Here is a 26,011-nt window from a genome sequence, read left to right as displayed (position 1 = left end):
GGATTCTGTGTAGATTATGAGTTTGGGTGGGGCTAGGGTGAGAGCAGATCCTCACCTGGGCCTTGGCCGTTTCCCATGTGCTCTAGTCCACTTGGGAGTTGCTAGAAGCTCTGTGTGGTAGTCTCTGAACAGCTGTTCCTGTGAGCCAAAGAAGTTTGGACAGGATCTGACCAGCTCCCCTTTCTGGCAGCAGCTCAGAAGAGGCCTCCCTCGGGACTTCCCTGGTGGTGCAGTGGGTAAGAATCCGCCTGCCAATACAGGGGACACGGGTTCGAGCCCTGGTTTGGGAAGATCCCACATGCCGCGGAGCAACTAAGCCCGTGCACCACAACTACTGAGCCTGTGCTCTAGAGCCCACGAGCCACAACTACTGAAGCCCGCGCCTAGAGCCTGTGCTCCGCAACAAAAGAAGCCACCACAATGAGAAGCCTGCACACTGCAATGAAGAGTAGCGCCTGCTTGCCGCAACTAGAGAAAGCCCGCGTGCAGCAACGAAGACCCAACATAGCCACAAATAAAACAAATAAATAAATTTATAAAAGAGAAAAAAAGAAAAGGCCTCCCCAAAGCCTGCAGTTTTCCCATCTCTCCAGTCCACCCGGGGCCCTTGGGCTCGTGCTTCTCTCAGATGCTCAGTCTCACAGCTGTTAGTGTGGTCCACTTGGCTTTTTCAGATACATAGATATCTCTGGATGAAAGAGGCAGGTTTTTTTTTCCCCTTTTCTTTTTAATTGAGATGTAATTAACATACATTATATTAGTTTCAGATGTACAGCGTAACTTTTTTTTTTTTTTTAAAGAAGCAGAGAAAGAGAACTCCACCTATCTGAGATGGTGTATCCTCAGCACCGGAATGTTACCATTTAACTGTAGTTGAATCCCAAGTTTCAGTGGCATTTGATAAACACCATGGTAGGGACTTCCCTGGTGGTCCAGTGGGTAAGACTCCATGCTCCCAGTGCAGGAGGCCCGGGTTCATTCCCTGGTTGAGGAACTAGATGCTGCATGCATGCTGCAATCAAGAGTTCGCATGCCGCAACTAAGAAGTCTGCATGCCTCAACTAAAAGACCCCGTGTGCCATAACTCAGATCCGGCGCAACCAAAATAAATAAATAAAAACAAATCTTTAAAAAAAACACACCATGGTAAAACATGTGTTCCAGGATTAGAGCTAACCTGATCCCTAGATCTGAAGCTGAGAGAAAATTGGTTAGGCATATGGCCTCAGGAATCTTCTCTTTCATCTCAGGAGAAGACCAGCTGGGCACGTCACTCCTTGGTATTTTACGTTGCCTTTCTGATATATGTCAGCATCCTCATCTCTCTTCCAGCTGATGTAGGTCATCAGAAGTGTGTATTCCTATGTCAGTGGTCAGTGACTAGCATAGAACCTCTTCCTTGTCCAGTTGCTAACTAATCCTAAGATAGACCCTAGAATGAGTTATATGTTCTGAGCATATTCATTGCTGAATCCAAAGAAGAATCCCACAGGGAGCTCTCTTGAACAGACCATCAAAAGTAATCTTCTTGATACAGGTTCTTGATACAATTTAATATCTAAAAAGTATAATAGGTATTCACTTTCATTTAATAATTAGTTCTCAACATGTCTGAGATATCCAAGGCTAACATCTTTGCAAGATAATAAGTGAAGTAAAGGAGTTAATAAAGTCACTTGTTGAAACTACGCACTAATTTTACTTAAACGATAAAAATCCTTAAGAATTATGTACTCAAGGGGAGCCCTGATAGATACCTGATGATGGCAGTGATTTAAAATCCTTCAGCCTAGTGGGATGTTATTTGCAGAAGGGCAAAGGTGATTTGGAGCTTGTATCTAAACAGATGACTTAGGTGTATTGATTATGGGGCTTCAAAAAGGGGTATATGTGTATGCTTGAGCAAGGAGTGTATATTGGAATGATAATTGACTGATCTGGAGTATTAGGCTGGGCTATGGTGTGAAAGGCGGATACAAACATGGCTGGCATACATGTCAAAGAGAAACTTGGAAGGCCAAATTCAAAATATTAGACCCCTGATATTTTAGCCTTTTGGAATTCACTGTACCTGTTGATATTCATGCCATGCAGGATTGTGCTATGACTTTTTTGTCCCAGTCTTGAGTCTCTTTCACCATCAGTGGGTCAAGGTTGAAGATTCTGGAGCAGCTTGCACTTCTATAAAGGAAAAGATTAGCATCCTTGAGTCTCCATTTTTAACATTCATTCCTGGTAGTTGGCTTCCCTGATGGTTTGGGTGGGGGTGACAGCCCAAGTGCCAAAACAGGATATGGATGAAGCACGTTTTCTGCCTGTCAGTTTGGACCCGTGCTTGCCCCAGAGTGCATGGTCCCTTCCCCATACCCCATCACCCAAGCTCTTTCTTTGATTCACATGAACTTAGTTCTGGTTTTCGTTGTCATGGCCAGTCCCTGGACTGTTGACACAACTCTTTGGTTAATGGTCAACAATTGCAGGTTATTTTTGCAGGCATTTTGGTATGACAGATAAAAACAGAAAGACAAAAAATGGAAGTCAACCCCAGTTAGCTCTCAGCATTTGACTCCACACCCACGCTGTTCTCTTCAGAAGGAGGATGGCACAGAAGAAAAAGTTAAAACAGTAACAGTGCCAAATGCTTATTAACCAGAGCTTCTAGCAGATGGCAGAGCACTTTCACTTTGATGCTAGGAGTCATCACGGCAAATTATATAATTGCCATTTTGCCGATGAGAATACTGAGGCTCAGAGGGGTCATGTGACTTGCCCAAGGTCACAGTACCACTAAAAGACAGAGGTAGATCCACTCCAGGTCTTCTGGCTCTGAACCCCATGCTAATTCCTGAAAGTCACGGTCTAATGATTCTTATTGACAGAGGAATTCGTGATGATAGCTTGATGTACTTTCAAAATTTCAACTTTGTAAATATTAAAATTGAAAACAGTGTTAGATCAGGAACTACAGTTGGTGGGGAAAGGAGAAAGTTAGTGGGGAGGGGTTGTATGTGAGAGTGGCTCCATCATTTTTAAACCCTCTATTAAAATTGCTTCCAAGTTGCTGCTCTTGTCTGCTGGCTTGAAGGCCATGGGCATCTTTTCACTTCTGTCCTAATAACGCTTAGTTAAATCAGAGGTTCTTGATTTTGTGTGTGTGTGTGTGCCATTGATGCTCCTTGGAAAATCTTACACATCCTCTCACTAGACAGTTGCCCAAGCAAGTACCCAAAATTCAGCACACAGTTTCCAGGGATTCATAGATACTCTAAAGCTGGTATAGTGTGTCCCAGGTTAAGGGCCCCTCCTCTGCCTGGATGTGGAATCCCAAGAAAAATCATTCCCCTAATGCTGTTGTAAACCCTTACACATCAGTGACACAGCCAACCTCTGTGCTCCTCACCGGCTGTGTGCTAAGACCAAGGACTACATTTCTGTAGCTGCCTTCCACTGAGTGTGTTGCCAGGCCCGAATACAAACAGCAGGGTGTGGAATCCATCCCAGCTGAATGAGGCCCTCGCCAGGGTGTGAGGAAGATGGCAAAAAGCCCTGATCCTCTGACTCTCAGAAATACATACTTTGCACCTCGAAGCAGTGGTCCTGAAAGGAGCTCAGGAGATTAAACTCTACCAATTTGTGGACACCTACACAGGCATCAGAGTTGCAATTTTGAGTTAGCTGTTCCGAAAAATTATCAAGTCCTTAACTAGGTGTACTTTTTAGTCACTTAGCCCCTGGTGATGGAGAATGAGCAAATAAAAATTCTTACTTTCTCATCTGCAGTGTCACCTTTCCCCTGCCTTTTGGACTAGGGAAACAATGGTTTTCAAATTTTATTGGCACCAGCCTCCTTGAAGAGCTGACTAAAGATTGAAATTCTTGAAGCTCTGGGATCTCTGCATTACATAGAGATTCTTGCCCTCCAGAGACTTTCTAATGCAAGTGTGGTTCTGGAACCACACTCGGAGAAACACTGGACCAAGGGCTGCTGGCATCCTTCCCCTTTTCATTTTTAGTGACGGCGTAGAATATTGTTACTGTCTTCCCGCCAGGAGTTCTGAAGTACAGGATAGTCCTATCCACGTGATTCAAGAGTTGATGAATTTCTAAGACAGTTGAGGCTGCTGCGTATAAAATGATTGAGTACAGACAGCTTATGACCCCTTGCCTCCAATGCTGGGAAAAGCCTGCCTTGCCTGCCTCTCATATGGCCTTGCACCATGTCTGTGGTCAGTTTGGCGGAGTTAATGAACTTCCTGGAGCTGTGTGACAAACTTCTGTGCTAGGGCCACGGGATGTGGCAAGACTCAGTTAACTTTGGAAGGAGTTTGATTATACGGTGACTCCCTCTTCTGCTATGTTGACCCCTTTGAGAGAGGGTTGATGGGAAAAGGGATGGGAAAATGTGTACCCCTTGACATTTTCTGAGGTTATATCTGAAATCCTCCCTTCTTCCCTTCCCTCCCTCCCTTCAGAACCATTGCCAATATTGGAGCAAATGACAAGGCAGCATTTCTTTGCAGAGGAATAGCGAGGAGAAGAAAGCAAAATGTAAAAGATCAGATTAAAATCACTGTTTGTTATTTTTTTGTAACTATCATTTTTTTTTTTAAAGATGCTTGATCAGAGAAGTATCTTTTCTCTGACCCACTCCCACTCCTCCTCCTACCTGGCTTATGCTGAAATATACATAAATTAAAAGATCTGAATTTTAGAATCAGAAGAACCAGAGGCCTTTGTCCTGCCGTTAAGTAGGATGTGATCCCAGGCAAATCAGTTCTCCTTTATAAAGTGTAGGAAATAGCAGGTACTAAGAAGCTCAAGTAAGGTAATTCCCAGCATGCTGTGCAAACAGCAGGGGGAAAACAAGGAAACCATTTGCAGCAGATCTTTTTATTTACGTTACCCTCAGGAGCCTTTTTGTCAACAGCACGGTTGACAGGCACAATCCTGCTTTATTTCTTCTCCCTGTTTCATTCCCTCTATTTCTACTTGAGAACAGGGTAAAGTCCAAAGTCCTGCAGGGCCCTCTGCGGCTCCCCCTCTTACAGCATCTCTTCCCACTCTCCTCTTTGCTCACTCTGCTCTGCCAGCCTGTCCTGCTTGAGGTCCCTCTGTCTCTCGGGCAGGTTCCCACCCAGGGCCTTTGCACTTGCTCTTCTCCTTGCCTGCAGGGCTCATTCCTTTCCTCCAGGTCTTGGCTCAAACATCACATTAGAAAGTCTTTCCCTGACCACTGCGTGTAAAGTCCTGCCCTGTCACCCTCTATCGCCCATACCCTGCTTTATAGTTCTTCAGAGCATGCACCACCTCCTACTGTGTTAGGTGTTTGTCTGATGCATCGTTCTTCACTAGGGAAGAACAAGGATATCCCAGCACCAACGGACATGTGGGCTCTCAATTAATACTTGTTGGGAGTGAGTAACCAACAGTTAGCGGTCTTAACCCCTTAGGGGACACACACCTCTGGACCCCACCCTCACTCTTACTCCTCTGCCTCTTGTGATTGGTCCCCATCTCCACCAACTCACCAGCATAGCTCCGAGACCTCTGGCTGTGTCCTAAGCATGAGTAATCCTCTGGAAACTTTGCAAGCCATATTTTATCTGACCTGCCCACTATTAACATCTCTCTCTTTCTACCTACACCCTTTTTCTTGAAGCCGAGTCTCTATATCTTTATAGCCTTCTCCCACCCCCATGAGCCTTCTCAGGTTCTTTTGCTGGGCTCTGTCCGTCACCTTTGCTTAAATTCTGAGAGTCTCCTAAGATTCATCCTGGGAAGTATTTTCTTCTGTCTCAACATAACATATATTACATTATCCCTAGATGATGCTGTGTGCACACACATACACGTATAAGCATATGTACATATATACACACATGCAAGTACACATACATACCACTTGCACATCTCTTGATAGGATGTCACACAATTAGCTCATATTCAGCATGTCCCACACTAAACACCATCTGTCCCACCCTGTCCCAGGCCTACTCCTTCTGTATCCCCTCTCTGGGAGTGTTAATGGTACAACCATTTACCCGGTCACTCCATTTTATTCTTCTGAATGGCCTCTTGATCTCTACTAGAGTGATCTTGTAAAAATGCAATTCTTACTCTTTTGCAATTCCCAATGTAATACTTGATTTCAGGCAGGTATCATCAGTAGATGCTAAAACCATTAGGTAAGCAGTGCTTAGGGAACAGGATTTTCACAAGGCCTCAAAATGTTACCCCACAGATTATGTATTAATTACAAAAGGGGAAATGCTACCTTTAGGATGGAGAGATCTGGTGTCACCTTTCATGCTTTCAGCACTGTCAGTGGTTGGGCAGCATGGTACTGTGTGTGCCTCCTGATGTTAAGAAGTACACATCAGCTATGTAGTCTTCCTGCCAAAAATGTTTAACCTAAATCTAATCACGAGGAAACAGCCAAATTCAGAATATAGGACATTCTTTCCACAAAACAAGCCGGTTTGCATACTTAAGTCAGTGTCAGGAAAAGTGCAAAAGGCAGGAGTATTGTTTCAAAATGTGACCGAGGAGACAACTATGAAATGTAGTGCATGATTCTTGATTACATCTTGGATTAAGGGGGAAAATCCAAACCGCTATAAGACATTTGACGGGCAATTGAGGAAATTCCAACATGGACTGCAAATTCGATTATATTATTGGATTAATATTAATTTTCTGAGGTGTGATAAAGATATTTTAGTTAGATAAGAGAATGTCTTTCTTCTTAGGAAATGCATATTGAAGAATTTAGGGATGAAATGTGATTGATAGTCATCCCTCTGTATCTGCAGGTTTCGTATCCACAGGTTCTAAATATGTGGGTTCAACCAACCGCAGATGGAAAATATTTGGGAAAAAAAATTCCAGAAAGTTCCCAAAAGCAAAACTTGCATTTGCCACGTACTGGAAATTATTTACATAGCAATCACATTGTATTAGGGATTATAAGTAATCTAGAGATGATTTAAAGTATATGGGAGAATGTGCATAGGTTATATGCAAATGCTACGCCATTTTGTATAAGGAACTTGAACATCCTTATACAAGATTTTGGTACATGGATTTTGGTGTCCGTGGGGCATCCAGGAGCCAGTCACCTGCAGATACCAAGGGACAACTGTGTCTGCAACTCACTTCCAAGTGATTAAATAAACAAAATTGTGTGTATGTGCATGTGTGCACAGGAGAGAGAGAAAACAAATATGGCTAAAAGATAACTGGTGAATCTAGGTCAGAGTTATAGGGTCATTTACTACTTGCTCTTTCAGTGTTTTTGTAGGTTTCAAAAAAAAAATTCAAAGTTAAAAGGGGGTGCAGGGAAGAGGGGGGAGCCATGTGAGTGCAGACATGAGTGGTGAAATGAATATATACCAATTACCAGGTATGTTTCTGCTCATTTAATTTTTTTTTAAACATCTTTATTGGAGTATAATTGTTTTACAATGGTGTGTTAGTTTCTGTTTTATAACAAAGTGAATCAGTTATACATATATCCCCATATCTCTTCCCTCTTATGTCTCCCTCCCTCCCACCCTCCCTATCCCACCCTTCTAGGTGGTCACAAAGCACCGAGCTGATCTCCCTGTGCTATGCAGCTGCTTCCCACTAGCTATCTATTTTACATTCGGTAGTGTATGTATGTCCATGCCACTCTCTCACTTCGTCCTAGCTTACACTTCCCCCTCCCCATGTCCTCAAGTCCATTCTCTAGTAGGCCTGCGTCTCTATTCCTGTCCCGCCCCTAGGTTCTTCAGAACCATTTTTTTTTTTTAGATTCCATACATATGTGTTAGCATACGGTATTTTTTTCTCTTTCTGACTTACTTCACTCTGTATGACGGACTCTAGGTCCATCCACCTCACTACAAGTAGCTCAGTTTCGTTTCTTTCTATGGCTGGGTAATATTCCATTGTGTATATGTGCCACGTCTTCATTCCATTTTTTAACATAAAACATCAAGTTAGAAATAACTCCCCACCCCTCCATGTGGTTCTGATCATGTCACTCGCCTGGTTAATGTGGTAACTCTGGCCTCCATGGTTTCTGATGAGAAATCTTTTGTCGTTCAAATTGTTTCTCCTCTGGCTGCTTTCAAGTGTTTTTCTGTGTTTTTAGTTTTCAAAAGTTTAATTCTGTTGTATCCTGGGGTGAACTGCTTTGGGTTTAACTTGTTTGGGGTTTGCTCAGCTTCTTCAGTCTCTGAAGACTTATGTCTCTTGCCAAATTTGGGAAGTTTTAAGTACTCTTCCAACCCGTCTTTTTCCTCTCCTTCCAGGGCTTGGATGACACGATGTTAAACTTCTTTGTGGGTGGAGGTGACCTTGTAATGGTGAAAGTCCTGACACCTCACCAGTCCTCCCCGTGACACCACCTCAGCGGGGGGGAGGGGGGGAATCTCCTTACTGCTAGAGGGAGTGTAAGTCCAGGCTCCCCATTTGGTCTCCACTTATTCCTTGGGCTGGGGGCAGCCTCCTACTTGGCCTTCTTTGACACCACCTGGCAGGGGTGTTGGGGTGCTTCATTACAGCCTCGTAAGGGTGAAAGTCTAGCCTCCCACTTGGCCTTTCCTGTTGAGGGTGGGGCTTTCACCGTGCTGTCTGTCTGGAGTAGAATGATTACTGTCTTAAGTTTTTTCTCTTGCTAGGCTGCCCTTTTCCTGGTCCTGTGGCTAGCGAGAGTAGGTTTTGTTGGGGCTTTTTTGTCCGCTTCCATTGGCATTTCCAGGTTGCCAGCTTCTTCAGCTCCAAGTCTGGGATGTAAGGCAAAAAGGAAACTCGGGGGACTCGCCACTGTGTCATTCTTTGGGTTCCAAGGTCCCTAGCCAGTCTGCCACCTTCCCTCCACCTTTCAGAACCTATTTATGTAAGGTCCAGAGTGTTCATTTGTACTTAGTGGGAAGAACAGAGACCATGTCTTCCCCGGCGCCCCAGATGCAGGCCCTGCCCCCGGCCCCCCAAGCCTCATGATCCCCACGTGAACACCCTGGTCCCACCACATCAGACCACTTGTAGTCCCTAGAACTTGTCACGCTCTTAGATGACCTTCCTTGTCTGCCTGTGGTGTTTCTATTCCATTCATTTGGGTTTTCTCTGTAAAATCTACCCAGACAGTTCACACACTCTTTCCTCAGGCAGAATTTTGCCTCTTCCGTCTTACATAGCACTTTAAGTTACCTCTACAACTGTGCTTCCATCTTGTATTGTAATTATTTGTCTTTTTCCCTGACCGGACCCTGAGCTGCCTTTGAGGGCTGGGACTCCATCCTGTACATGCTTGTCCTCAGTAACTAGCACAGCAGTTGCTTAAGAATTATTTATTAGATAGATGGATGAATGGACGTAGTTCTGATTTCCCACCTGAGTTGTTAAGTATGTTTGTTACCACACACAGACACAGCCCCCAGAGATGCACTGTGCGTATGCCTGCTGCTTCTACAGTGAACAGAGAAATCCAGCAGGCTTGCCTGGAAGAAGGGCTCCTTAGCCTATGGCAGTCTGTTGATCTCTGTTAGCTGTCCTGTGTTTATAGCCTTTGAGTTCCTCTGAATACAGAATTGGCCGTGAGCTTAATTCTAGCATAGTATGGGAACGATCATTTTTACTATGTCAGCACCTAATAAAGTGACATTGAGACCCAGGCACCTAATAAATATTCCTTAATGATAATGATGAGAAAATGAATATCTGTGGTTTGTTGCTATCCTTCTTGCTGAGATGCATTTCCAGAACTGCTTTGTGGCTCCTAGGAGGCTTTCACTTGCCTACATGTTGAACTAAATTTGGGGCTGGTGATGGGAAAGTGCTACATTCATGTGCTAGGTTGGTTTTGTTTTTTTTTTTTTTTAAGTTACTCTCTTTTTATTTATTTATTTATTTATTGGCTGCCTTGGGTCTTTGTTGCTGCGCGCAGGCTTTCTCTAGTTGTGGCGAGCGGGGGCTGCTCTTCATTGTGGTGCGCGGGCTTCTCTTGTTGTGGAGCACGGGCTCTAGAACGCAGGCTCAGTAATTGTGGCTCACGGGCCCAGCCGCTCCGCGGCATGTGGGATCTTCCCGGACCAGGATTCAAACCCGTGTCCCCTGCATTGGCAGGCGGATTCTTAACCACTGCGCCACCAGGGAAGCCCCGCTAGGTTGGTTTTTAAGGCTCCTTATGTTCGCGCTTCGGTGCTAGATCAGATCACAGCGCTCCGTCTGATCAGATCACACCCAGCACAGCACCGAACTCCCCCTGGAAGTGGATGGCAGTGTGTTTTGAAAAAGGAAATTGAAACAGTTTTTCTCTTTTTAGTTCACAAATGACCTCACTTAATTAAGGTAGCAAATGTGTAAGGGGAGAAAGAAGATGGGCGCTGGAGAGAGGGAACAGAGTGTTAAATCGGGGGTTAGAGGCAGCCAGGGGCGGGGCCCACATCTAGAACCGAAACTGTGACTAAGAGCACCACACCTCTTAGCCACTTGTGTTCATTTGATTTCCGTGGGGGGGGGGGGGCTTGGTTATTTTTCGTTTGAGCACCTGTTTGCACACCCCCCTGTGTTCACGCAAAGCCGCGCAAGTGTTCCAGGAAACCAGCTCCCGGAGGGTGGGAGTAGAGGATCAAGTTTTGGTGCCCTCTGACACCAAAAATGTATATTCTCATAAACAACGTGCACAGTTCTTGGGTTTGCATTGGTTTGGCGGGGCTTCTCTTTCAGAGACTGCCTTCTAGGAGTTTCTGGGAAAATAAAATTTCCGAGTGAGCAGTGCCCTGGCTCCTCTGGCAAAGCATTAAGGCAGCGAGAGAGGGCGTGCGCGTCCAAGGTGAATGCCGCCCTCCTACTCAGACACATGTCTATGGGTTAGCTTCGAGCCTTTGGGGATTTTCCACAGCTAGTAGAGGCCTAAACTTTTAAATTATTTTCTGCGTTGCTGTACTTCCTTGTGTCTCATTCCCTTAGCGTGGAAGCTTGTGACTTTGACTATACATTGCCACCTGCTTCTACATCAAGAAAGCCCAGGGCTTACCTTTATCACCCCTAATCTCTTCACTAGGTTACCCTCCCCGGCTGCAGCTTTTAACAGAGCTGGCCAGACATGTATAGGAGTGCCTTTCCACCCCAAACCCCGACCTACCGAGAGCACTGGCTGCCCCAGCTCCAGGCTTCCCCAGATGGGCCTGGGAAGCGCCTTCCAGGAGTCCTGACTGAAGCCCGTACAAGACACCTGGTCATTGCTCCCTCTTCCTTTCACATGTTGGAAGTGGCTCTTGAAATCGCTGAACTTGCTGTCACGGAGCAGAATTAGACGTGGGGAGAGAGCAGCACAAAGTGAGTGGGCTCTTCAAGGGCTGATAGAAGCCTACACACTTGTCACAAAGGGAGAAAGAGAGACAGAGCTGGACCTGGGTTGGGGTCCGCCACTCGGTGAGTGACCTCACAGGTTACTGCAGTGTTAGTTTCCTCACGTATAGAATTGGAATAGTGGTGCCTACCTCATGGTTGTTAAGAGGATTCAATTATAATGTTGTTGTTATAAAATGAAACAGTCTTTTGGAATCAGTAATTATTGTTTTGAATTCTTTTCTTGGGCTTCATTTCTGGTTCTTTTGCCCAAGCTCTGAGCAGCTGGTGAACTGCTCTGGTCTTCTCATCCACCTCCAGGCTCGTCTCCTAGTATCAGTGCTGAAGGCTGCACCTTAAGCTCCATGGTGAGCCCCAGGTTTGAAACCGTGGCTTTGTGTACCTGCTTTGTGTACTTTGCACCCCTCTTCTGAGCCTTCCTTACACATGTTTGTGCTCAGGACTGTGGTCGAGCTGGCCTTTCCACATGACCTGCCCTCAGCCCTACATCTAAGCATTGCAGGTCATTGAGGCCTCCTTGCCTCCCATCCAGTGGGGTCATTCTTCTCCACTTTTTGAAGAAGTTAAGGAGCCAACCCAGAGGAGGGAAAGAACTCTGACTTAAGGGTGAGAGAGAATTAGGTTATGATCCTATTCTGCCACTTGCTGCCTTTCCTACCCTTTCTGAGCCTGTCCTCATCTGTACAGTGAAATATTACACATCACATGGAATCAATAGGAGTATTCAATTAGGTAACATTTTAAAGTATTTAGAACCATGCCCACCACAGAAGGTAGGCATCCTCGCTATTATGCAAAAATTTCCTTAACCCAGTGGAAAGCAGGAAGTCACGTACAGTACAGCCAGTTCACCTGTCACTTATCCCCACTCATGGTGCAACATCCTCGTTGTACATGAAAATGTTACACTCCCCTTCCATCAAGAAATTCTGCACTTTGTGAGTTGTTTTCCCAGAAGCTGGATCTGTGCCTTACCCCTTAGGATAGCCAGTGTAGGTCGTTGCACGCTGACTGGTGTTTAGCCAGATTATCTGTGACCGTGGTGTAGGAACTAGCTGGCCCGTGTGGGAATCTAACCCCTGTTTCAACCAAATCACTGCACGTGATGACAGCAGCACCCTAAATGTGTTGGTGAGGGCACCACTGGCTGCAGAGCCCTTTCACTCTCCTTCGGTTGTCACAGGAGCTCTGGGAGGTGGGCGGACTTGACAGAAGAAGAAAATGAGACCTGGAAAGCAGTCATTCCCCGTGTCACACCAGCGGTAACTGGTGGAACCCAGGACAGGCATGCACATGTCTTGCTTTTATATCTGGGACTTCTGTGAAGTTTTGAACCAAGATGAGAGCCTAATTCTGGCTGTACAAATGAAAGTTTAGAGCTCATAGGATCCTCTAGTTTTCCTGTCACCAGTGTACACTTTGTATCCGTTCCTTATAGAATATTCATTAATTCATTGAATGACTTATGTGCTCTCCATGGCGGGGGTACTGTCAGAAAGAAGTAGACAAACCCCCTGCCGTGCCCAGAGGAGCTTATTGTAGTGGTAGGAGGCTGGCAGTGAATACAGAGAGATGCAGTATGACCATCCAGGGTGTCAGGCGGTGATGAGCTGTGGAGAAAACTAAGGCAGAAAGGCAGCTGGGGGTGGGGGGCGGACACTGAGTTTTGCTTTGATTCTTAGTGTTTCTCGTCTCATCCATGTGATAAGCGCTCCTAGAGCAAGGTTGTGTGTTTATTCCCTGCTGGTCCATCACACTCTGCATATCAGGACTTTTAGAGGCTGATTTTGGAGTTGAACCAGCCTTACTCAGTAGAAGCAGGTGCAGGGGCTGTCTGCTTACCCACTGAGATGCCAAGACCTTCAGATTAGAGCTGGGATGGCCTGGGTCATGCTTTGGAATGCTCTGGTAGCTTGGAGAGGGAGCCTGTGCTGGTTTTCCTTAGAGATTATTTGTTAAATCTAGCGCTCCCCCTGCCGTTAGAAGATAGGGTACTTCCAACTGATCTTTTAAAATGGGTTTCTTTTTTACTTTAATATTAGGGGGGAAAAAAAAGAGAAAAAAAGAAGTACTGCAGTGACATTTGGAGCTTTCTTTGGGGACTGCTGCTCCTGAGGCCCAGCCCCTGGGGGTGGGATGGGGGGAGGAAGCGCAAAGGCCCAGGCAGGATAGGGTCATATCTGTGCTCTGGCTACTTTTAGCGTCTCCTTACCCCTGCACTCCTACCACAGCCAGCAGCCCAGCAAAAGTTATCTGCACACACAGTTTCACAGCTGCTCTGAAATTCTAGGGCAGCAGAAGTGAAACTGACCACGGTCTTATGAATTTCTCTCTTACTGCTGTTGTTCCCAACTTGAAGTGAGTCAGGCCTTTTCCCCTCTCATCCTCAGGGTATCCCAACTTGTTATCTGCTGAGTTTTTGACACAGACTCTCTTCACAGCGCTGCATTTGTAGAGGGTTCTGCTTTGGTCTCCCCACCCTCGGTGTGCTTTGCTGAGTTGCGAGCTGTGGCCATGTGGTGGTAGCCCCAGAAAAGAGCCGGGTCCGTGATGGGGGACACAGTGAGCCTCTGGTCAGCTGCTGGTTGTGTGCACCAAGGTTAACCAGCCAATCATGGTGAAGTTCTTTTAGTCCTTCGAGATGAAATTCAAGTTAATTTTAGCAGAACTATTAATACCAGCTGAACCGAAGAAGGAAATGGCACCCAAGTAGATGCAATGTCTTTTTGGTTTAACTGCCTCATTCAAACAGTTCGGTCACTTTGCGATTCCTGATGAGGTTGGAGAAGGAAAGTGGGTGGACCCAACTTGCAGCTCTGCTCTGTGTCCCGGTCTCCCCGAGGGTAAAGGGAGGCCCAGTGGGCATTCTTGGAGAGTTGACTGCTCCATAAGGATTATATTAAAGTTAGGTTCCCTGGGTGCACCTTACAGAGCCCAAGCTTAGGCAGTGACTGTTCCCATTAGGAACAAAGTAACCAGAATTGTTTTGATGGGGTAGCTGAACCATAAAGATATGTGCTTACTCAGGTGCCGTTTTCTTCTTCACTTCAGCTGATATTAATAGTACTGCTAAAATTAACCTGAATTTAAGATACCTTCTCCACTGTAAATTGTAGCAGTAGACATGATGCTTCACTATAAAGTAATTCTTTTATCATTCTTCTCCCAACAGCTTTGAAAAGTCCAGCTGCATTTCATGAGCAGAGAAGGAGCTTGGAGCGGGCCAGGGTAAGGCACCTTGCTTCCCAAGGATTCCTAAGAGCATTTTCAGAGCCTGTTGTGCTGCTGTCATCTTCCTTCCAGTCTAGCGTTGCCTCCAGGGTCAGCCCTGGCCTTATGGTTCTAAATAGAAAGCTCTGGCTTTTCTGCTTCATCCCCACCCGAGCGTCTCCCAGTGTGATGATATGGGCCATGATCACAATGAGTTTCTTCCTTTAGTACGTTCAAGGGTATGTAATGGTCACCTCCCTTCTTTTGGTTTGGAGACCACTAGTATTTTCCCATCTTTAATTCCACTTAGCCTTTTGTAGCTGTTAGGACACGACCACCAGCCACGGAAAAGCTTGCTGAGTGGTGGTCCCTCCTGTCTGGCCACACTGCCCACACCTCTCCAGAATGGGCATGGAAACCTTACTGGTCTCCGTGTGCCCCTGAGCAGCCAGGGTCCACTTGAGGCCATGGAAGCAGAAGCTGGGTCCCTCTGAGCTCAGGTTCACACTGCAGCACCTGGCTTGTTGCCCTGTCCCCCTCGGTTTCAGTTCCCTCGGGGGCCTCAGGGGATATTCTGCTGCCCAGTGTGGGCGGAGATGGGTAATTCGCCAGAACATGCTTCCCCCTCTCAGCCCCTTCACTTTTCTCTTTTATGTAAAAGACAAGGGAAGAGAGCTTCCCCAGATGGAGGATCATAGGCCGGGGCTCCCTAAGACCCACAGCTCTTTCAGAGACTGAAATATTTACCTCCGAGATTTATCTTACTATCTTCTGTCTTTATTTTATTTTTAACAAATTTCTAAGGAAAATTATGATTAATTCTTAGAGTGAGTGGGAAGAATGAGGCCACAGGTCCTGGGAACCAAAGGAGTGACCAGCTGCACTGTTTCAGTGCCTGGGAGGATGAGAGAATACAGCAGAGAGAAAAGGAATGTCATTGCCTGTGCCCTCAACCCAGTCTTAAGACTTGGCACCATTTCCTGGCCTGCTTCTCCAAGGCAAGGAGTAAATACGAACTAATTAGTACAGCTACTAGTTTACTGAGTACTTTTATATGTGAAATTATACCCTTTTCTTGTTTATGTTCACATCAGCTCTTATGAATTAGGTGTTATTATCTTTATCTTAATAGATGCAGTTAAGAGAGGTTAACTAACTTGTCCAGCTAGTAAGTGGCAACTTACTGGGATTTAAACCTTGGGGTGTGGACTCCAGGTGTTTTCTTCATCAGTACCGTATGCCTCCCTCTGCTGTCTGTGAAGACCTGCAGTGTACGACACCTGTTCTGCCATCTTCTCTGGCAGTCATGGCAGTACTTCTGCCCACTGCAGACGGGTGATAGGCTCTGAACCCGCGGCCACTGTAAGCCATCTCCTGGAGAGCTCAGCACCACCCTGGGGCTGGCACAGAGCTGACCAGTCAGAGCACCAAGGCCAGTCCAAGGAGCAAGTCTTTACCTTGCTGCAGGCATGCAGTATGCTCTGATACTTTATTTTCTATTCAATTCTACTCTACCCTACTCTGCTCTGTCTTGTCCTGTCCTGTCTTGTCCTATCCTACCCTATTCTGTGCTGGTCCTGACCCACTAATGGTCTTGACCTATGGTTTGTAAAATTCTGGTGCAAAGGTTAAGAGCACAGGCTCTAGAGTCAGACAAATCCGGGGTCATATATACATTATAATGTGAGCGCCGGGCAGTGGGCTGGCTCTGAGACTGTTGAGGGAATGGTTTAATTTGCTTGGCGTCTCAGAAGTGCAGAAATGAGGACATGAGACGTTAAGGAACTAGAGCTATGACACCACGTATCAAAATTAGTACTCAGCAGCCATTCAGAGTGCATGGAAAATGCTCATGGTACCAGGCAGTGCCAAGTTTTTTGAAATAAGGTATAAAATTATATTCAGTATGATTATAGCTTTGCAAAATTAAACTTATCTTTTGCATGGAAGAATGATTAGAAACAAATATCCCCAAATACTAACGGTGGATGATTAAAAATTTTTATTGTTGTTTTACTTTCTAATTTTCTGAATTTTCTTTGATGAACATAACATATGATAGTAATAGATTAGGACTTCCCTGGTGGCGCAGTGGTTAAGAATCCACCTGCCAGTGCAGGGGACATGGGTTCGAGCCCTGGTCCGGGAAGATCCCACATGCTGTGGAGCTACTAAGCCCGTGCACCACAACTACTGAGCCTGTGCTTTAGAGCCTGCAAGCCCCAACTACTGAGCCCACGTGCCACAACTACTGAAGCCCGTGCACCTAGAGCCCGTGCTCCGCAACAAGAGAAGCCACTGCAATGAAAAGCCTGCGCACCGCAAAGAAGAGTAGCCCCTGCTCGCCGCAACTAGAGAAAGCCAGCGTACATCAACAAAGACCCCATGCAGACAAAAATAAAATAAATAAATTGATTTTTTTAAAAAAAGGAATAGATTAAAAAATATATTAGTAGTCCAGCCTCAGAGCGACAAATGGTCTTGACAGATGGATGAAGCCCTTGGCAGGTGCGCTGAAAATGGACGCGTCCTTCCAGGCCTCAGGACCCTGCAGTCTCCAGGCTGAGGTTATGGTGGCTGCAGAGGTGACCCACTAAAGGCACGGCTGCTTTTTGGTCCTGTTCATGCCATAAGCTTGTGACCTGGATCTGAGAGCTGCTTGGTGTGTTTTTTCTATAGACAGAGGACTACCTGAAGCGGAAGATTCGTTCCCGGCCGGAGAGATCGGAGCTGGTCAGGATGCACATATTGGAAGGTGTGTTAGATTGGAAATGCTTCTTCATCTAAACCCTCATTCTCACTGTTTTCACCCCTGCACCACCCACGTTTTGTCGTCCCTCTTTTTCATCACTCCTGTTTCAGTTGACAGTGTAAGCCAGAGCCTTAACGCAGTTAAAACAGCAGTGCTGTGGGCAACCACCCCTGGCTTTTGGGAATTCCCAAAGGAGCGCAGTCACATTCTCTTGGGGTGGCTTCCCTTTTTCTATGGCCATGTCGTGGCCCTGGATCTCATAAAACCTCGGTATGAAATCCTTTCCTCCAACGCTGTTCTTAAATGTGTTTACCTTCTGTTTTCATTCATTCCTTCATCTATCCATCCATCCATTCATTCACTCACTCAGTATTTACAGGAGCACCTGTGAAGTACAAGTAAGATCATCCCAGACGTACTCCACCTGCCCGCACACACTTCTTTCCTCATTCTAGGGAAGGAAAGGTTTTGGCTTGAATCTATTCACTTTTTGTTTGGTTTTGAAACCACTTTGGGGTTGGAAGAAGACTTTCCTAGACTGAACCCCACACTCTGCAGAGGAAGACCCTGAGGCCCAGAGCAGGGAGGTGGATTGTCCCCATAATGCAGCGAGCTTGAGGGAGAGGAGACACCACCCATTGCCTGGTGCTCTTTCAGCTCTAGCTCCAGCTCAGAGAGTCGTCTGGGCCAGTCTGTGCCTAGTGACCACTGTTGCGCGTGACCACACACTGTCCACAGCAGGGGCCCCTTCTTTTGTCCTTGTGAAACTTCAGGCCGGGCCACCGTACTCCGCCTGGCACTTGATTTACGTTCTCACGGTCTCTGCTCCTTCCCCAGAGGGAAGGGGAGCTGCTCTGCAGTTCCCAGGGCAGAACCACCTCACTCCTATATCCTCCTGCGCTCCATTCTCTCCCACGGGCAGAGACCTCGGCTGAGCCTTCCCTGCAGGCCAAGCAGCTGAAGCTGAAGAGAGCCAGGCTGGCCGATGACCTCAACGAGAAGATTGCGCAGAGGCCTGGCCCCATGGAGCTGGTGGAGAAGAACATCCTGCCTGTGGAGTCTAGCCTGAAGGAAGCCATCATTGGTGAGGAGGCCCGGCCACCACGTGTGGACTTGAAGGCGGGGCGCAGAGGGCATGGGCTCTGGACCGCTTGCTCCCTGACTTCCTGCTTAGCCTTGGGGGAGCCGAGGTACAGAGTATGAGAGCCTGATAAACGGGTCCTATGAGCCTGGGACAGCGCCAGTGGCCTCACAGATCAGCGCCGTGCCAAAATAACTGCGTCAGTGACAGAGAGGCCTCTGTCCACTTCCCATCTCTGTGAGCACAGGGGCTTGTCCCTCTTTCCCAGAGAAGGTAGGTAGGTGTCCGGGGTGGTGTGTGTGAGCACATGGAGACGCTGGGACCTTGAAACTGTGCCTGCAGTTTCTTTTCATTAGTGAAATCTGTTCTTGGAGCCTGGCACTCTCCTCAGATAGTTCAGTCAGTAAAGGTCGATTGATCCAAGCAGGGTGCTAGGGCCACAGCCCCACAAGGCAGACCAAGCCCCTCGTCCTTACGGAGCTCAAGCCCAGGAGCAGATACAGGCAAGGAAACAGGTGAGAGTGAGATGGAGGCCGCCCCCCCAGGCCCCGACAGCGGGCATCGGTGTCAGAAGAGCTGAGGCCCAGGTGGGGGTGATGGAGGGCCATCCCCCCGGCCCCGACAGGGGGCATCGGCGTCAGAGGAGCTGAGGCCCAGATGGGGGTGATGGAGGCCGCCCCCCCGGCCCCGACAGCGGGCATCAGCGTCAGAGGAGCTGAGGCCCAGATGGGGGTGATGGAGGCCGCCCCCCCGGCCCCGACAGCGGGCGTCGGCATCAGAAGAGCTGAGGCCCAGGTGGGGGTGCAGGGTGAGTAGGAATGAAAGCATGTGCAGCAGGCAGAAGGAGCAGCCTGCACGTGGAGCTGGAAGCGGGTGTCGAGACGTGAGGGGGAGGCCACAGAGTCCAGGACGTGCAGGGCCTCGTGTGCCACGGGCAGGTGTGCACACATGATTCCCTCAGACTTTGGTAACTGCTGGTACAGACATGTTTCTTTGGCTGCCGCAGGCCTGAGACCTGCCCCCGGGGAGCGGCCGTGCCTTCAGGAGGCTCAGGTGCTCTCACGTAGGAGTGAGCTAGGTCTTTGGGCAGGGCAGGGGAGGGCACAGGAGTAGGCCCGAAGCAGCCACGTTGGGCCCGAGCCCTGGCTCAGAGGAGACCGGTTTCTGGGACCTCATCTGCACCCGCAGAGGAGGTGCCCTGACTGCCCTCTTCCCCTTTAACTCCCTGCTTTGCCCTGGCATTCACTTCACCTTGTGTTAGTGTTTTCCTGCCCAGACCTTCACCAGATTCCACGACAGCGTTTGGGCCAAGGTCAGTTCTGGACTCTGCAGCCAGCCCGTCTGGTAAATGTTTGCTGACAGTCAGCCACGCCCCAGGCCTGTGTGAGTCCTGCCGTTACAGAGACGAACAGAATACTCTGCGGCTGCCCTCAGAGAGCTCAGTCTGACGGGAGAAGGCTGCCGTGTGCACAAGTGATTTCCGAGTCTAGCTCCCAGGCACGTGTGGCACCACGTACTTAGAAAGACCAGGGCCCTGTAAAGTCGTAGCCAAGCCACCTGCCGTTCGGGACAGTTTGCAGGCTCCCGGGTGACGATGGCTGTGAAGGGCCCGGCACAGTCCTGGGCGCCCAGGGAGACTCGGGGAAGGGCTGCTGCTGTTTGCAGTGACATTCATTACAGACCAGCTGGCGGCTCTGTCGTGGACAGTGTAGGACAGTGGTGTGTGGCAGGGGCAGCGAGAGCCCGTCCGAGATGGGCTTCTCTCAGGGACGCGGATGGCGGTGGGGCTGACGACACGTTTCGGGCCCACCTGGAGATCGAGTCAGTTTGCCAAGTAGAGAGGGTGCAGAGGGACATTCCAGGCAGAGGGGACAGCGGGGGCAGTGTGGCCTGGAGCCCTGGCAGAATACGGCTTGTTTGAGGCCCGGGAAGTAGCTTAGTTTGGAACGAGGTCATCACTGGTGACTGGGGAGAGAGGAGCATTCGCCGGCAGTGAGCGTACAGGCCAAGGAGTGAGCAGGAGGCAAGGCAGTGGTGACAGCACACATGGTCCGTCTGTTCAGGAAGAGAGTGGAGAGGAGAGAGGAACATAGTGGTCAAGGAGGAGGTTTAGGGCTGAGAGGAAGGAGTCAGGGGAGAGGCTGAGGAGGTGGGGGATGGAGGGGGAGGCAGAGCGGGGTGTGCACCGGGATGGGAGGGGCTTCGCAGAAGGCCTCCGTCTCCCAGACTGCACCACACACCTGCGGCCACCTGCTCACACACGCGCCGCCAGCTGGTCGTCGGAGTCATGGCCAGCCTCCCCTCAGCATCCACTTTTCCCACCAGCAGAGCAGCGGCTGGGCTCCAGGGTGCCTGGCCCGTGAACTCCGGCCGGGCAGGGCCCCATCCGGGCTGCCCTGGCTGCAGGAGAGAGGGGTGGGCCCCTCAGTGACCTGGCCTGACGGCCCTGGGGCCGCTGCAGCGTGGCCAGCAGCTTCCTCAGGCTGGGCTGAGGCCGGGGTGGACCCGCAGCTCCTCCGTCCTGAGTCCCATTGTCCTGTGGCTGCTGTGCCATGACAGGTCCCCTCTCTGGGAGCAGGAGACTGTGGGAGGGCACCTAGACCTAGCGTGACCCACTGTCAGCGAGCTGCATCCTCTCCGTGCTCCTTGCGGGCCCCTGGGAGGGCGGGTGGGGGGTGGGGGACAAGCTCAGGGGCGTCCTGCTGGGTCCTAGGGGCAGAGGGCCTCGGGGCACGGCCCTGGAGCAGGGGAGGGTCTGCAGGGAGAGTGTTCCTCATCTGTGGTCTTCCCGCCGCAGCTGCGTCCCCGGCATGGCCGCCGGCTCACCTCTGCGCCGCTGCCTCATTCCCCCTGTGTGGACAGTGCCGGTGCAGAACTTCTCCCCTGACCGGGCTGGCGGCAGGGTTGTGACAGGAGTCTTTTGAAGTACCCTGCCTGTCCCATCCCCTTCTTTCCTTCTCTCTGCATCTGGGATTCCCACGCCGGGTCCCTGCTTCTCCCGCCTCTCCCACCCAGCCTGGTCCCTGCCCAGGAGCGCAGGCCTGCCCCCAGGACGTGGGTCTCTGGGAGTCACTGGCTGCTGAAGGGAGGTCGCTGTCCTTCCACTGATCTGCTTCACCTGTGCAAGCAGGCGGCCCTTCTCCGCGAGCCTCTTCTGTCTGTTCCTCCTGGTCTTCGGGGAGTCGGGCAGCCCAGGGGAGGAGCTGCACCTGCACAGCTGTTACCCAAACTCCTTCCATCCCTGATCGCAGGGTCCGTGAGCCTCTGGGAGAAGAGGAGAGTTTTGTGCAGCCACAGGATGGGAATAAAGTGCCTTCAACAGCAGGGAAACAGGAGGTGGCAGGCTGTGGGGCGGGAGGGCAGACCCTGACTTGGAAGACTGAACGCAGGGCGGAGTTAAAAGCAAGGGGTTAACCATCAGGCCTTTCCCCACCGAGGGGAGTGCTCTGATGACCTGGTGGGACTGACTCTTCCTGGCCTTTGTTTCGGGTCGTGATGACAAGCTTTCCCTGAGCTCTTTTGGACACAGGAGGCAGGTCGGCTGCTGGCCTCCTTCTCCTGCTGCTTGCTGGGGCCGTGGGGCCGCAGGGCAGGCGCCTTGCTGGGACAGCCTCTTCCCGTTTGCTGGAGGAGTCTCACCCTGGCCTTGGCTTTCAGTGGGCCAGGTGAACTACCCGAAAGTAGCAGACAGCTCTTCCTTTGACGAGGACAGCAGCGATGCCTTATCTCCTGAGCAGCCTGCCAGCCATGAGTCCCAGGGCTCGGTGCCGTCTCCCCTGGAAGCCCGAGTCAGCGAGCCACTGCCCAGTGCCACCTCTGTGCCCCCCACTCAGGTGAGCTTGTCCACTACGGGTGCTTCCCCTGCTCAGGGGCCCCAGACCTACTGCAGTGGCCCAGGATGAGGTCCCTGGCTTGGGCCAGGTGGGACGGGGAAGCCAGAAGGTGCGGCGGTGGGCCCTCTGGAGGACGCCGGCTGGGCAGCCTTGCAGTTAGAGTCAGAGGCCTCCCTGCTGCCCCCATGTCTGCTCATTCAGAACAGCCACTTCTCCTGAGTGTGTTCAGTTCCGTAACATTTCACCACCCTCTGTCTTCCCCTTCTCTAGTTCCCTCTCCCCTCGCCACCCTGGAGGCTGCTCTTTTCATCCCTCTCGTCTTTGCCCTTCATTTGCCCCCTAACGGTGATGGCGTCCGAGGGGGTGACAGCCACCCACCTCTGGGCAGGGTAGGGCAGGGATGCACCACCGGCTGAAGCCTGGAGATGGCGCAGCTTCCAGGGCCACGAGAAGGGGTGGGCGTGTCCTCACTTCCCCTCTTCTCTCCCAGGTCGTGTCTCAACTCCCCGTGGGCCCAGAGCCTGGAGAAACAGTCTTCCTGGCGGAGCAGCCTCTTCCGCCGCCCAGCCTCGCCAACGGAACCACGGTCGCCACCGCCAAGCCCCTCCCCACACTCATTAAGGTGCAGACCTCTAGCTGACCACCCTCTCCTCTCCGTTCCCCTCTGAGTCCTGCCGTGACTCCGTCCCAGTGTGGAGTGGGGCTGGCTCTCTTCTCCATCTGGTCCGGGACCAGCCGAGGTCACCACAGTGCTCTGGGAGATCTCCTGTTCCCTCCACGCACGCTGGCCGTCACAGCCGCAGCCACCGCTCACTGAGCACAGCGGGCCAGGCTCTCACTCCTGCCCGCCCCAGGAAGACACGCCCACACGTCCCCTCTGTCCACTCGGAGCCTCGTGAGGCTATGACAGAACCGAGAAGTGAGGTGATGGGCCTGAGGTCACCCAGCCAGCCGTGCCGGGTGTTTGTTGTCACTCTCTTCCTCCAAGGCCTGACCTAAGATACCTGAAGGGACGGCATTTACCGTCAACCCCATGAGACGCCCATGGGGACCTTTGTGTGGGAACACGGTGCTGGACGCTGAGGTTAAGTTCAGCAGCATGAGGAGCCGCTGTCCGGTCCTCCCCGCCCAGCCGAGCTTTCTCCCTCGGCCTCTGGGACCTTGGCCCTGACTGCCGCCCTCCATCCAGCCTGTGCTCCACGCCTGCTGGGCAGGTGCCCTCTCTTCCCGCTCGGCTTGCTTCCCATCTTGACTGATTCTCCAGTCCCGCCACACAGGCCCTGGCCCTGGCCTGGAGCCTCTGGCCGCCCACGTTCCTCTGCTGCGGCTCACAGCCTTAGCGAAGCCTCCCTGTGCCTCCGGGCACTCCCAGGTGGTTGGCGGGGTCTCCGCGGCCCTCCCGTGTGGCGCCCCTGCCCCAGGCCTGCTCCTCCTGGTCAGTGGTGCCCTGGCGCTCTGCTGGCTCCCAGCCACTCCCCCAGCAGCCGGCACCTCCCTTGCCTCTGCAGTCTGTTCCTGATTGGCTGCAGATGTCTGAGGTTTTCCCCCCAAATTCCTCCCTCAGACCTGCTCCTCGTCACACGACTGGTGCCTTCCTTTGCCCACTCCCCGTTTGCGAGAACAGTGTATGTGTGTTTATCTAACTTCCTCTTTCCCGGTAGTGCCTCGGCCTCTGTCCCCACTCCCCAGCCCCACCACGGGCTCTTCTCCAAGCTGAGCCCCCAGCTGCCTCAGACCTGCCTCAGGTCGCACTCCTCTCTCTGGTGGCTTTCCCTGGGCTCCCCGTCTTCTTCCCTTTCAGTGGGGTGCTCCTGGGCTGCCCTCGGCCTCTTTCTCGCACCCTCAGCCTTGCCGGGGCCTCTCAGCGGACCCCTCTCCCTCCTCTCGGGTGCTCTCCGGTCCCAGCAGCCCCGCGCCTTCTCCTCCACTCTCCCTACCCTGGCCAACCGGCACCTCTTCCCGACTTCTGCGAAGGGGCCACCGTTGTCACACGCTGTTGCCGAAGCTCAAAACCGTGACCTTGTAGCCGCTCGGCTGCCACACGCGCTGTTGTCCCTTCTCCCTCTAGTCAGTCACCTCCTTCCACATCCCGTCAGTGCCTACGGCGCCCTGGTCAGACCCCAGCTGAGCCCCGCATCGAGTCTCCACCCTTCCGCCTGCCGTTCTCTGCTCAGAAGCCGCGAGGCCCTCCTCGCTCCTTTCCCAGCACTCAGCGCCCTGCTCACTCTTGCCCACACCGCCTCCACCCTTCTCACCCGGGAGACGGCCTCCCTGTGTGCTGGCCGCCCCATCAGTGAATGGACGTGAGCTTCTGGAGTCCAGGGTTCGGATCCCAGCTCCTTCGCGCAGCGAGGTCCCAGTCACTGTGCGGCCTCGAGCGCGTGGCTTCCCTGAGCCTCTTTCTTCCCTTTCGAGTCGACGAGCGGGTTCCTGGGGAGGCAGGGTTTTTGCAGGTCTGTGTGACGCGGCTTTTGTAAAGCGCCCAGTGTGGGCTGCGCGAGCTCCGTAGTACAGCTCTTTTCACCTCGTCGTCCTGTTCACTCTGTGCTCAGGGTCACAGGGAGGCTGCCTGGCCTGTGCACTGGGGCTAGAAGCTCTTTAAGAGCAGAGCCAGTCACAAGCCCCACCCCCCATCAGCCCTCGCCCCCTCCCTGGACACTCCCGGGCACTGAGGCGGCCTCTGCTTTGAGAGGGGTGCCATCCGGCAGGGGGCGTGGACAGGGCAGGGTGGGCGGTGGGGCCTTTCCGGAAGCCACTCGGCTGCCCCTGACAGCGCCCTCTGTGTCTCCTGTGCCCGCAGCAAAGCCAACCCAAGTCTGCCAGTGAGAAGTCGCAGCGCAGCAAGAAGGCCAAGGAGCTGAAGCCGAAGGTGAAGAAGCTCAAGTATCACCAGTACATCCCCCCGGACCAGAAGCAGGACAAGGGGGCGCCCCCCATGGACTCCTCCTACGCCAGGATCCTGCAGCAGCAGCAGCTCTTCCTGCAGCTCCAGATCCTCAATCAGCAGCAGCAGCAGCACTACAACTACCAGACCATCCTGCCCGCCCCGCCCAAGTAGGCCCGGCCTGCCCCCGCCACGCGCCCCCACCCCCACCCCCCGCCCACAGGCACCGGACGGCCAGATGCGGGCAGCCCTGACATGAAGGACCCTTTGGTCCTGGTCCTGCGGGAGTGCTCTGTGGGCGGGGCCCTTGCCCCTTGCTCCTCTCCACCCGGCCCGCAGAGGCCTAGGGCGAGACCTGGCAGGGGCTCATTCCTGTCCTTTCTTCCTCTCAGGCCAGCAGGGGAGGCTCTGGGAAGCGGTGGGGCCCCCCTGACGCGCAGCCTTTCCGCTACCAGCAGCAGCTCCGGCTCGGGCGCCCCTGGGCCCAGTGGGCTGGTACGTCAGAACAGCACCTCGTTGACTGGCAAGCCTGGGGCCCTGCCTGCCAACCTGGACGACATGAAGGTAAGTGGTTGCATGCTTCCCCCTGGAGGCCTTGTGCCGTCGCCAGCCTGGCCTCTCGTGGGGGCGGTCAGGTGCTCGGTCTCAGGCAGGGGAGGCGGCTGGCCCAGGACCACGGCTGCAGGAGGCAGAGCAGAGCTCCAGCAGAGGCACCTGGAACCTGCTCTGAGGCCCTGGTCATCCGTGGCATTAGCCTTGTCATCGTGGTCATCGTCATTAACGACGCCAGCCAGTATCTGTCAAGGGCCGCAGGGCTTACGGAGCACTTGTACACCTCTCGTTTTCCTCAGCCTCTACAGTGCAGTGTGAGAAACGGGGAGTGTTACCCCGGC

General features: G+C 51.5%; 1 protein-coding gene across 9 annotated transcripts in view; it reads left to right on the top strand.

Moving 5' to 3' along the window:
• Nucleotides 1–26,011, top strand: part of MRTFA (myocardin related transcription factor A) — a 210,600-nt gene that overhangs the window by 169,149 nt on the left and 15,440 nt on the right. For 7 of the 9 annotated variants that reach the window (XM_067698182.1, XM_067698176.1, XM_067698179.1 and 4 more), the window contains 7 exons: nucleotides 14,531–14,586; nucleotides 17,248–17,323; nucleotides 18,243–18,404; nucleotides 22,059–22,234; nucleotides 22,725–22,856; nucleotides 25,035–25,288; nucleotides 25,511–25,682. In XM_067698182.1, coding sequence (XP_067554283.1) covers nucleotides 14,531–14,586; nucleotides 17,248–17,323; nucleotides 18,243–18,404; nucleotides 22,059–22,234; nucleotides 22,725–22,856; nucleotides 25,035–25,288; nucleotides 25,511–25,682 — 1,028 coding nt within the window. The remainder of the gene's footprint in view (nucleotides 1–14,530; nucleotides 14,587–17,247; nucleotides 17,324–18,242; nucleotides 18,405–22,058; nucleotides 22,235–22,724; nucleotides 22,857–25,034; nucleotides 25,289–25,510; nucleotides 25,683–26,011) is intronic. The other 2 variants (XM_067698181.1, XM_067698180.1) reach the window with 2 other exon arrangements.

Source organism: Pseudorca crassidens, chromosome 11, assembly GCF_039906515.1.
Source record: "Pseudorca crassidens isolate mPseCra1 chromosome 11, mPseCra1.hap1, whole genome shotgun sequence".
Classification (NCBI taxonomy): domain Eukaryota; kingdom Metazoa; phylum Chordata; class Mammalia; order Artiodactyla; family Delphinidae; genus Pseudorca; species Pseudorca crassidens.
Note: the sequence above shows the minus strand (reverse complement) of the source record. Positions and strands in the feature narration are given on the sequence as shown.